Raw genomic sequence first — 13,149 nt, 5'->3', positions numbered from 1 at the left:
ACTTCAAAAACAGTGGCCGCGCTATAAGAGAGGCTATGGTACTGACCAACTTTAGATAATTCTCACTAATGTTTACTTTTCTTCCAATCAGAATCCCCCTGCCTTTGTGGCTTCCTTCATGCTGTCCATCCCAGCTCACTGGTCCAGCATCTAGCTCAGTGACCCCCAGTGGAGAAGGGAGGCAGATTCTAAAATCCATATAAATCAGACTGCAGGTAAACGTCAGACATGCAGAGACGCCCCGAAGGGACACCTCTTTTAGCCATCATCCGTGTGCGGGCACCACAGAACTCCAGCTGAGTGACCAGGCCACACCGGGGTGATGTCCTCTTTAGATAGTGTCTGGAGAAGTGTGGCTCAATGGCTAAGAGTGGCAGACCCTGATGGAGAGGTCTGGCCCGGGACCAGGGTTCAATTCCCGCCTCAGCGGGTCTTGGGCTCAATTTCCTCGGACCTGATAATTCTCCCCTCGGTGCCTATTCTAATTATGGGTCCCACTCTGCAACTCTGGGCAATAGCGTGCTTAATCTCCACAACGGCCCCAACAGCGCCGGGATGCCTGTCTTCACCTTGGTGGTGCCCAGGAGTGGACATTTCACAGGGAAAAGCCAGGAAGGGTTCCACAGCGTTATGAGTACAGCGCCAGGACGCCCCGTTGCTGGGGCAGCAGTGCGCTTTACAAGTACAAATTAATTAATTAAGTTTGGGGCAAAATATGATGACATTAGTTGAGCATCAGTCAGAATTATCTGTGTGAGGGTTCTGGGAGGATCATCACAGGGAGGGGACATGATGCAGGTGGTTCTTTCATGTTGTTGAGACAAGTCTGATTTCACATCCATATAGCGTTTGGTGTGTCGCAAGGAGGAGCAATACACACAACACTGAAAACCTTTCAATTGTATTTGCTAGGTGCAAACGTGAATGTTTTAGTGGTGAGAGTTGGCAACTTGAACAATCTGGCTGCAATGGGACTTTTCCTCCAACCCAAGCTGTAAATGGTGTCTCTACTGATTGGGATTTTTCTTTGCGGTTACCACATAAAACCTATGTGTTTTTTTATCATTCTAGTATTATTACAGCATCAAGGACATTAGCATCGGAGGGCGCTGTGTCTGCAATGGGCACGCAGAGGCCTGTGATGCGCGGGACCCCAACAACCCCTACAGGTGAGACCAACCATTGGTGCTTGTTTTTTTGTGTTTTCATCAAGTGGCCGCCTTGGAGCTCATGGTGTCATTTTATAGTCTTGCTGGACAGTGCAGCTGTTGTCAGACAAATATGTGAGCATTACTGGAGAGAAGCTTTGGCTCCGCCCAATTATTGGGAGGCAGGAGTACATGTTTTTATTGGGCAAATGTTGTGTGATTCCAGGGAAAGAAGTGCTTGCCTCCACACAGCTGTGATCAGTTTATTTATTCATCCAGTTGCCTGAAATTAAATGTTATGGGGCAGACACATGGATTAGTAATGCTATTACATTGTCTTAGATAACCAAATAATTGATGGTGTTTTCTCTGGCAGGAGCACAAACGAAATGATTAACCTACCTGGATTTTTAGGTCTGGCTTGACAGTGCAACTCTCACCTAACCTTTCAACCTTCACCAAAATTATTGTACTGTTCTTTTGCATCCACACAAATACATAATCATTCCCGCATTTATTTGTAATGCTTACATTGCCATTCAGCACTCTTGTAAAGCTAGACCTATTGGCATAGCGGTCTGTTACCTGCTCATCAACATTAAGGGCCTAATTCTGAGTCGGTCATTGTTTTCCAACCCAAGTGTAAACTCTTGTTTACACAAGGGTCAGAATTACGAGTTGGAAGGTATTTAATGTATCCGATAATTATCAGGAAGGTATCTCATTTTTTTAAGGTATGGCCCATGGTTTCTCCAACTGTATGAAGAATTTCTGCACATTTTTGTGCCAGGTTACAAGGCAGCAGAGGATGCAAGAGTAAAGGTATCAAACCCAGAACTCGCACTGTAACCGTATTCCCACTATAAAAAAATTAAGAGTGGGTCATTTTTAAGTCCTACTCCAGCCCAAGTCATATTGTGCAGAAACCTACTTCCTCTGTTGTCTTTATGATGTGAAAATAGTTAGGCATTTCTCTGTCAATCAAATCTTAGAAGTTCAACTATTGCTATTCGTATTGTCAGCTGATGTTGTTTCCTGCTTTTATTTCAGCCTAGCAAGAGAATAGTATCTATACATTTTCCAATATTGTGTACAAATATCTATGTTCCAGTTCCATATGCTGGATGGACCTGCTCAGTCATCTCAGCAAGAAAGTTATTCTCTCACTCTGGTGTGCAGAATCTCTCACTTTTAATAGCTGCCATTAGATATGAGTTGCCAACCTATTTTTGTCAAATCCTGCTTTTTATTTATCTTTATATGTAGGATTCTCTTTTGGTAAATTGTGCCACGCCGTGTGATTTGTTTTGCTAGCTCTTGTGCTTTGTGTACGGATTTCCTTTTTATAGACTGTTAAATTGGCAAAGTTAAGCTTGTCTTGGCCGTAGACTGCAGGCCTTTTGATGCTCTCTGGGTGGCTTCACTCACAAATGTTTTGCTTGGGCCTACTGCACATCTGTCTTGTTAATAGATTTCTGCTTAAATTGAAGCCATCAGCATGCAGTTTTCATGGCACGTGTTTGCAGCCTGGGGGTTTTCTTTTAAATAGCACACTGGGGCTCTGACATTTCCTTGTGGTTCTGTCTAGTGTCGGTCTTTGTTCTTTGTGTTGTCCCCCCCCCCACATGTTAATACAAAACCTCATTTGAACGTAATATTGTGGTCAGAATATAGTGACTACAGAAAAATTGTGGATAAAAATAACGAATTTAACAATATTGTTTTCTTTACTTTTTTAGAATAATATGAAAGTTAAAAATGTACCTTACTAGTATGATTTCTTTTATTGTTTTTTTGTATTGTTATATTTTTTATTTCATATACGTTATTGTGAACGTTATTTTTAATTATTTTTAAGTAATGTTGCAGTAATTTAGGCTTTAGTCGGGTGTTTGGGTATGTAGTTTTAAAAAAAAGATATATTACTTTTAACTCATTGAATTGATATTTTTGTTTATTTATTTGATCATGTTTATTATTTTTGTTCTTAAATAGCTCCCCTTCTTTCACTTCAATATGTATACTTAAGATCCGTGAAACCTTTGTTGTATTTACATTCTATAATTATAATTAATTTCGGGTTGTGGGATTTACTGGGAATTAGATGGGTAGAGTTTTCATTACTTATTAATTATTGATTTTTTTTGTGTGTTTTCCTCTAGTATAATTTTAACTGGTTTAGTACAGTCTAATTTTGGGCTGTGGGGTGTGTTAGGGATTGGGTGAGTAGTGATTAAAATATACTTTAATTGATAATATTTTATCTATATTTAGGTGTTTCTAATTTATTAAAATGTTTGTATATGTGCATCTGTTAACTAATATTTTTTTTAATTTTTCTATAGCGTTTATTAGGGTGTCAGGTTTATTATTAAAGTATATATTACTTGCTGTTACTTAAATATTTTGCTATTTTAATACTTTGATATTCTTTTTACATTTGTATTATTTTATACTTTTGGCAATATGGTTATATTGAGGGTATTGTATTTTGATTCTTAAGTTAAGTTGTATTTTCCTCACTGTGTCAGTCCATCTTTAAAAGAGCATTCCAGAAACATACAACACACAAACTGGCAACTGCACCGCCCCTCCCATTGTCAGCAGCTATGGCGGTCACATCTTGCTATTTAATATTGCGGCAGGCGCTGCTGACTGCAACACCCGCTGCGATGTTAAAAATGTATGTGGTGCATTTCACTGCCCTACGTGGCAGGCACTTAGTGGAGTGAAATGTAGGGGGGGTACCAAGGGTACCCCCCCTCCCCAGTGCACCAACACATTCTTCAAAATTCACACAGAGGCAAAGTGATTCCAAACTTTCTTTGTCATATTATATATTTGGACCCCATCGATCGGTTGCACCCGAATTAAGGATTGAATTGGCATAACACCACCGTGGAGGCCACCTGGGAACCACGAGACAGAGTTTCATCATCAGCAGGATTTCCCTTAAAAAAATTGTAAATTATTTTTATTAAACAAGCTTCATAGACAATACATTGAGCTGTACAAAAGATTGCACATCTGAGTCATGATGACATTCACACATTGTAGTTTAGAAGAACAGGGGATCTGGAAGGGTGTGAGACATCGTATACAAAGGGGTACGTAGCCTGATTTCTGGTAATGGTTCACACCTGTGGAAAAGAATTACAATTAGGCGATCACTTCACTATGGTGGGCCAGAGCCCCTTCAGCCTCTTCATGGCCCTCCAATGTCCCCCTATATGCACGCCACTGTGCCCACACCTTCTCCAATTTCTTGGCACACCCTCTGCTTTTATAGACCATTTTCTCCGCCCTCTGACACCAGTCTAAGTTCTTCTCCCACTCCGTGACTGTAGGGAGTGGCGCTCCCCATCCCTTGGCAATGTTTCGCTTTGCGACTCTCGCTGACAGCGTGAGCCTCACCCTTAATTATAAACAGAAGCCATTTTGCGTCTAGCGGCACATCAGTTCCAACTACTCTGGCCATTATTGCAGTTACATTGCGCCAAAACTGTGCAATCCTTGGGCATTCCCACAGAATGTGAAGGAAGGTGCCCTGCCCCTGGCGACCCCTAATGCCCTGTGGTGATGGTGCCCTTCCAATCTTATGTAAGAGTGTTGAAGGGTAGTAGGAGTGATGTCATATCCTAATCTCGACAAGTCAGAACCGTACCCGTATTGCCACTCCTCGTCCTCTATATTGCCCAGGTCGTCGGTCCCGAGCGGTCCTTAAAGAGGTCAACGGATCTGGCAGGAAATGGTCTGAAATGAGTGACATGACTTTCTCTTGGGAAAAAACTCGAGGTACAATTATCTAGTGGATTAAAAAAAAAAAGCGACAGTACAAAAATATTGAAGGTCACGACATCTGTAAAGTCACAAGTTACTGTACAGATGTAAGATCTGGAAGGTATTAGGGCTATGGATACGAAATTACAAAAAGTGAACTCCAGAAATAGGAATGATGTTACGGGTAAGGAAAAAGTTCATAGTTCGCGTTAGGCAGTGTTAACGAAGAGGGGTAGGAGATTCCACCCATTAATTTAACCGCATGTGCGCTAGAGGGTTTTCCCGCTGTGCGCTACATATTTGAAAAACCCGCGTTACATGACAAAGCCAGCTCGTCATGCGCGTAGCGCAGGTAACGCCCATGACGAGCTGGTTTTGTCATCAGCGCTAAAGGGGTTAAACACCTTTTTAAACATAAAAAATCCAGTTTTACCATGGATTTAAGAAAAAAAAATATAGGTATCCGAGATTAAGGTCTGGTTTTTTTTCTCTCCGACAAATTTCTTGTTATTATATTCCGTGATACACCTTGTTATATGTAAATTGGAGGCAAGATGACCATGCGTCATGAAAAGAAAAGTATCCCATAAATAAAACCAATGCATGATGTATAAATTGAGCACTGCTGCAGGTACACTTAATGTGCATGCCTGCGCGTGTGTTGTCGCTTTTCCTCTCGAGCTAGTACCTGGGGTCGGTGAGGTATCCGGCGTCTGACGTGCCCGGGGGCAGCTGCAGGCCGCCACGCGGGCCAGGGCTCCCCACCTGCTGCGGCTGTCAGTGCCCTGTCATCCCTTGGTAAGTATGCGCCCCCGCTGACCCTTGAGTGCCGGCTCTGACAGCACATGTCGTACCGTGCAGTGAAATGCCAGGCCTGTGAGGGCCCCGGGCCACGGAGGGAGGCAGGCGGGGGCCCTACCACTTCAAGACTCTCACTGGAAGAATCCATGCCGAGGGGAGGGGGGTGCACGAGTTTGAACTCACGGCACCTCTTTGGAATGGAATGGCTGCTGTCTGTGCCTCTGGCATTGTTCATTCTTAACACTAGAGCCTTGCCGTGTTTCTAAAATGCTGCACCACATGGTTTATGCATTCCTATAGCGCTTAGTACAATTTGCATGGCCCTCTTGGCACTTTAAACATTTGGGTGTCTTCTGCTGTTGTGAGATACCAATTTACCATAGTCAAGTTGGTTTGTTGACATTCTATTTTCATTGATGGTTGGAGATTAGTCGTAGTAGACAGGCGTCCGGAGAGGTTGGACTAGTGTAGTGTAGTGTAGTGTAGTGTAGTGTAGTGTAGTGTCTGGCGTTGTATTACATTGGTTGTGGCTGGCTGGATTCTGTTATGCACCCCTGGAGAGCTGTTGGTGTGTGCATGTGTGATCTGAGGACAATGCTCATTGTATTAGGTTTGTGTAGAGCACCTCATCCACATCCGGTCTCTTCGCCTATGTTACTGTTGCGAGTCGAGATATACAAACTGGATAATTGGGTGGCTAGCGGTTAACCAGACCAGCATTAAGAGACTTTTAAAATGGGGTCAAAGAGGCTTGACTTTAGGGATTTACGTTTTTGTATGGGTAGTAGCAAAAGTTCTCCCTCACTAAGTGGTGGTGGTTGATTTTCGTTTTATGTTTCGACTGAAGGGATCTGGTAGGTTCATTCTGAGTAAGTTCTCAAACCAAAACGTCTGGTACTTTCTGATCTATCGCTTTATGGACATTTGCCATGTCCTTGACAATAATGCTATTGTGAATGGGAAGCCAGGGAAGTGTCCTGAAGGTGGGAGTGATGAAGGTAATCTTCTCAGTGCCACTTGTAAGACATGCCTCAGCATCCTGGATGAGTTGTTTTTACAGAATGAGTTTTAGTGGAGCTCACAGAAGAACAGCTTTGCCATCGCCTCGTCTCGTCTGGATTAGGGCGTCCTATCACAATTCTGAGGTGTTTCTCTATAAAGGGAAAACATGAACTTTTCAGTTGTTGGTGATTTTTGAACCTCGGGTGTTCTGTTCGAGATTAGAGCCAATGACTATGTCCAAGTTACGGACACTACTAGAAGAGAAGGGCTGAGATCCCCCCGCAGACGGCTCAAAAGACCCTCAGCTGTGATCTACCAATTAATGTTTTATTCTCTTGGGTACATGGTTATCAGTCCAATTCAGATGGTCTAGAAGAGTGCTGCATGTATGTTCTCACAGTCGATTGTTGAAATGAACCGTGCGTGCATTTTCCCTCTTCGTGTGTGATGTCTTCTATGTCCATGTTGTTCTTGGATACCCAGAGACACTAGAAGGCCTTATGCAGGGCAGCTCTAGAGATGGCGGACCTCTGTGGGTGCATTGACCTGTAAAGCTGGAATAGGGTCTTGGTGTTACCAGCCAAGCTTTGAGCAGAGCTTGGGCAAGCATTGATATAACTTGCACTAATAGGTCTACAGCTCTAATTGGGTATCAGCTGACCTCTGAGCTTCTCGGCTTGGCCGCTGCGTAGGTTAAGTGTGCCTTGACATAGTTCAAGCAAGCGTTGTAACACGCTAGCCTTTGGTGCGGTACGTCAAGTCTTCAGTGCAGATTGAGTTTGTCTCCGTATAACTCGGCTGCGTACCCTGGCTTGGCCTCCATACAGAGCAGTGCTGCTCGTACAGGCCTTACAGGGCTCTGCATAAGCATCTTGGTGCAGCTCTGGCGGGTTGTAGCACAGTTCAGACAGACGCTGACACAGAGAGATCCCTTTAGGAACAGCTATGCATTTTTAGGTCGAGCCTGGGCAGCGCATGCGCTGCTCTGCAAGGCATGCTGTATTAAGAATGGCTGTTGAGCTCCGCCCACTCTCCAGCCAGTTTTTTCATTGGCTAGTGTCATTGTCCATTGTAAACGGTGGCTGTTAATTAATCAATAGGCTTTGTAGTCCCTCCTTAGTACCACCTTTCCCCATTTTGTAACCTCCCATGGTGACTCTGTTACGTGTGCTGTTGCTCGGTAGGCTTTAATTACAGCCTCCAAGCACTATTTCCTCGAATAGCTTTGTCCTGCCTGCTCTTGCTGGCAGGAAAAGGCAGAACAATCTCTCTCCTAATACATTTGCAATGCAACAGGTCTATTAGGTTTTTAAAAAACACATAAATAAGAAGGCATTGTCATTTACAATGCCAATAGCTCAAACTCTCGTAAATGCGAGACCTATTACAAATGCTTGTTAGAACTGTTGAGAACTAGTGTTGGAACTCAGCATGGCAATGAGGCACTGAAGGGCGACTTAAGAATTTGTTAACTTCTTCAAAACCCAGACGTGCCCCTTACCCAGAGAGTCTGTGATGCTTCTGAGCCACTGGGAAAAGCATGCAGTACACAATGGTGCTAGGGTGAAAAGAAAGTGAAAGGCGTTTTCTCCTAGAAAAATTAGTGGGTGCTATATGCACACTTGTGAGCAGTGCTTCTAGAGTTTACTAAAGAATATAGGAAGTGTTGTAGTTCAGTCTGAATCTCTTATACCCCTCAGAAGTGTCATCACCATGTGAATCCTCTAGACCCCTCAGAAGTGTCATCACCGTGTGAATCCTCTTGACCCATCGGAAGTGTCAGAGATTCCTCTAGACCCCTCAGAAGTGTCATCGCTGTGTGAATCCTCTCGACCCATCGGAAGTGTCGCCACTGTGTGAATCCTCTAGACCCCTCGGAAGTGTCATCGCTGTGGGAATCCTCTCGACCCATCGGAAGTGTCGCCACTGTGTGAATCCTCTAGACCCCTCTGAAGTGTCATCGCTGTGGGAATCCTCTCGACCCATCGGAAGTGTCGCCACTGTGTGAATCCTCTAGACCCCTCAGAAGTGTCATCGCTGTGTGAATCCTCCAGATCCCTCGGAAGTGTCATCGCTGTGTGAATCCTCGAGACCCCTCGGAAGTGTCATCGCTGTGTGAATCCTTGAGACCCCTCGAAAGTGTCACCGCTGTGTGAATCCTCTAGATCCCTCGGAAGTGTCATCGCTGTGTGAATCCTCGAGACCCCTCGGAAGTGTCATCGCTGTGTGAATCCTCTAGACGCCTCGGAAGTGTCACCGCTGTGTGAATCCTCTAGACCCCTTAGAAGTGTCACTGTGTGTGAATCCTCTAGACCCCTCGGAAGTGTCATCGCTGTGTGAGTCCTCTAGACCCCTCGGAAGTGTCATCGCTGTGAGAATCCTCGAGACCCCTCGGAAGTGTCATCGCTGTGTGAATCCTCTCGTCCCCTTGGAAGTGTCAGTGAATCCTCTAGACCCCTCGGAAGTGTCAGTGAGTCCTCTAGACCCCTCTGAAGTGTTATTGCTGTGTGAATCCTCTCAACCCCTCGGAAGTGTCATCACTGTGTGAATCCTCTAGACCCCTCGGAAGTGTCATCGCTGTGTGAATCCTCTAGACCCCTCAGAAGTGTCACCACTGTGTGAATCCTTTAGACCCCTCGGAAGTGTCAGTGAATCCTCTAGACCCCTTGGAAGTGTCAGTGAGTCCTCTAGACCTCTCGGAAGTGTCATCGCTGTGTGAATCCTCTAGACCCCTCGGAAGTGTCATGGCTGTATGAATCCTCGAGACCCCTCGGAAGTGTCATGGCTGTATGAATCCTCGAGACCCCTCGGAAGTGTCATCGCTGTGGGAATCCTCGAGACCCCTCGGAAGTGTCATCATTGTGGGAATCCTCGAGACCCCTCGGAAGTGTCATCGCTGTGTGAATCCTCTAGACCCCTCGGAAGTGTCATCGCTGTGGGAATCCTCTAGACCCCTCAGAAGTGTCATCGCTGTGTGAATCCTCGAGACCCCTCGGAAGTGTCAGTGAATCCTCAAGACCCCTCGGAAGTATCAGTGAATCCTCGAGGCCCCTCGGAAGTGTCAGTGAGTCCTCTAGACCCCTCAGAAGTGTCGGTGAGTCCTCTAGACCCCTCGGAAGTGTCAGTGAGTCCTCTAGTCCCCTCGGAAGTGTCATCACTGTGTGAATCCTCTAGACCTCTCGTAAGTGTCACCACTGTGTGAATCTCCGAAAACCCTTGGAAGTGTCTGAATTGCCACACTGGTAGCAGTGTGATGGCTAGTGGTTGTATTTGTACTGCGCTGGCCGTGGCAATGGGTGGTCCAAGCTGTGTGGCCCTTATTGTTTTACAAATTAAGCACTGGTGAAGTCTTGGTCACTGAAGTCCGGTGTTGTCCCTGGCCTTTCATGCTCCTGAGGCCGAAGTGCTTAGGATGACTTAACATCAAAAACAATTATGCTTTCTTGCAACATGTTTTAAACTGCCCCCTTTCCTGAAACGTGCGTTCGTCTGTGAGCCTCTTTTCTGGAGGCATCGCGGCCCTTCACCGCTGGCAACTTATGGGCCACGGAGGTGACGTGATGAGGTGAGAGGGCAACCGGGAGGAAACTCTGCTGAACTTTGGAATTTCGAGCATGACCAGCCTTGATGAGGAATCCCGCTTAGAAATTCCTCCTCGGGGAGCTGAGCCCGGGCAGGCTGAGAGCAGAGGCCACCTGTTCCCATCCGCGCGCCGCATGCAACCTCCCTGTATGACTGGGCCATTGTTCCCTTAATTGAAAGGTTCCGTTGCGTCACTCTGCAGCGTCGTGCGTATGACGTCGCTGTAACGTGTGTTGTCATTTCGCTGTATCCCTCTATGGTGCATCAGACTGGCTGTCAGCTAGATATGGATACTTAATAGTACAACTCGTATTGACCCTGGTCAGAGCAGCAGTCGAAGTGCATTAAAAAAGTATAGGAACTGTGATGCTGCATGCAGTGTGGGCAGGGTCAGTGAGCAAGGTAGCAGGGTCAAAGGTGTGTATAAAAAAGAAATTTTCTGTACTTATTTTTTGTCTTTCACCATTAGGTAGCTACATATAAAATAATGTGCTGCCTAAATGTAATTTTTTTTTAAAAATGTTACTCATTAGAAAATGCACTATATGGCACATTATGAAACCTTTATTAGTTAATGCAATGTAGAGGTCTGTGTGTAACCAGAGAGCCATAGAATTAAATCTTGGTTGGTGCAGTGACGTATAGTGAATGTTGCATTTTCAGTGCTACGCGGTCAAAGTCTGTGACAAAAAGCACTGTGAATATGCAAGTCATTCTTTTGAACTTGCATTACACACAGCATAAGGTAGACTGCTACAAAATGGGCAAAAATGTTTAAGATAAAATAGTGCTCCCAAAATATCGATATTGGTAATACCCAGACTGTAAGTAATGCAATTTTTGTTAACATAACTGTCCCTTCAGCAACTAGTCAGGGTAGTAAGCACTATATAATTACAATTAAAAGCCCACACTTAACCGCTCAGTTGTTAACTCTTTGCACTACCATTCAAAATAATAAATCATCAAAAAGATTCAAGTGATTTGCTCAATTAAATCCAGTACCTGCTGCCAAGCACCCTTTACATTCACAGATTAACTTGTTTCGCTCATTTGTATTTCTTTCAGGCAGGCAGACACCCTGGCAGGAATGCTTGTTTAGAGGTCTACCCGGCTTGGACTTCGGTTTCACAGCACAGGAGACTCACTGAATGACACTTAACCTGAAGCATTTAAACTACCAGAATTAATCGTCCCAGGATGGTTGTCTATTTACAAAAAGTAGGGGAAAGGTTATTCTTAAAGCAAAAAAGTACGGGCACGCCATGCCCCTCCAATCCCGCCCACTTCGACCACTAGGTCAGAGGCACCATTAGCTTGATTCACTCGCCTTCTGAGGGTGGGGCCCAGGGAGTAAAGCATGTTGGGTACAGTAAGCCAAGAGTGGGCCGGAGATGTGGTAAAACTTCAACCTATTAAAGTACAAAATACAGTCTTTCCGTGGAAGAATGCCCCTTCAGACAGATATCACACACAGAAGTGGAGGCTTATGGGTAACATGGCAAGTATCCGTCTACTTACGTTAATAATAATTTAAAAACAACTTCACCAGCTCTTGAATACATAAAAATGATTTCCTTATGCATTTGCTGTTTTAGGTTTATATTTAAAAAGAGCCAATATACCTGATTACATGACTTTTCGCATTTTGTAACTGGTATGGGCATAAAAGGACAGGCTAGGTCTCTGGTAACTCTTCTTTTAACGGTGGACCCCAAGAGTAGAAATGTAGATCACAGGCATTCAGCATTCAAAGCGAATAGTGAATCTGTAGAAGGAATTGCCCCAACAAGCATATCTTTCAACGCGTTGTGTTTCCATTGCTAACTAAAATAAAAAAACAAATGAGAAGAAACCTGTATATGATAGAAAACAGTTTTCCAATCCCAATGTCTTTTAAAGAGAACCAACTTCTACCTTAAATTATTGTATTGTAATTGCATTTTTCTAGCGCTTACTACACCTGACGAGGCGTCGAAGTGCTTTTTCAGCTATTAGCACGCTACTGCGGAACCCATAAAGGCATCTGACAGGCCAGCAAAAACAAGCGGGTTTTCCAGATACCAGTTGACAGCTGTGTATTACCAGTTGTCTGTTGATGATGTCACACTGGCCCAGTTCAAAAAACAGATGTCTAAGTGACCAAATGGCGACTGTGAATCCAGGAGATGTGAATTCTTACTGGAACTTATTTTGTGGCGGCTCCTCTGCTAAGGCGGAGGAGCGCCGCCTCACTGCTCAGAGGAAAAATAAAATGTTAATAATGTAACATTATTATAATTTTACTTTCCCTATAGCAGTCAGGGGCGGGGCAGGCCAGAGCAGAGGGAGCAGTGGTTTGCACTCCCTAAGTGCTCATGACGGTTTGGCCGGCACTCTTGGGCCAGCTAAACAGTCATGCGCACTTTGCCTGTTCCCCACCAGGATGCATTACAAAGCCTGGCGAGGAACTTGCCCAGGCCCTCATTCCCCGTCTGAGCACCGAACCACCAATCACAATGCTGCATTGTAACGTTGTGATTGGCTCAGGGGAGCCTGTGTGCCCGAGTGCTTCATGCTGACGGCCGGGACTGGAGTCAGGACGAGGACAGGGACAGAGGAGAGGCGGCAGCCGGCCATTCCAGGTAAGTTTTTTTTCTCCAATCCCTTCCCCCCCCTGCCGCCCCACTATCCCCATCCGGTAGCATCCGCTACTGGCTTCTGTGCATGGCGACTTTGTGTAAATTTAGGCAAATACCTTAGTATTTCAGTGTTTCGCATCTACGTTTCAGAGCGCTTAGAAACAGACTAAATGCAGTCACCCAACACTGAACCAGTTTCAGCTCCCTTATTTCTT

At 44.9% G+C, this 13,149-nt stretch overlaps 1 protein-coding gene across 2 annotated transcripts in view; it reads left to right on the top strand.

Moving 5' to 3' along the window:
* The window catches only part of LAMA5 (laminin subunit alpha 5), a 346,280-nt gene that overhangs the window by 142,840 nt on the left and 190,291 nt on the right, over positions 1 to 13,149 (top strand). For both annotated transcript variants that reach the window (XM_078651602.1, XM_078651601.1), the window contains exon 6: positions 1,072 to 1,169. In XM_078651602.1, the coding sequence (XP_078507728.1) occupies positions 1,072 to 1,169 (98 nt within the window). The remainder of the gene's footprint in view (positions 1 to 1,071; positions 1,170 to 13,149) is intronic.

Source organism: Lissotriton helveticus, chromosome 7 (assembly GCF_964261635.1).
Source record: "Lissotriton helveticus chromosome 7, aLisHel1.1, whole genome shotgun sequence".
Classification (NCBI taxonomy): Eukaryota; Metazoa; Chordata; class Amphibia; order Caudata; family Salamandridae; genus Lissotriton; species Lissotriton helveticus.
This window is presented reverse-complemented; position numbering and strand designations above follow the sequence as displayed.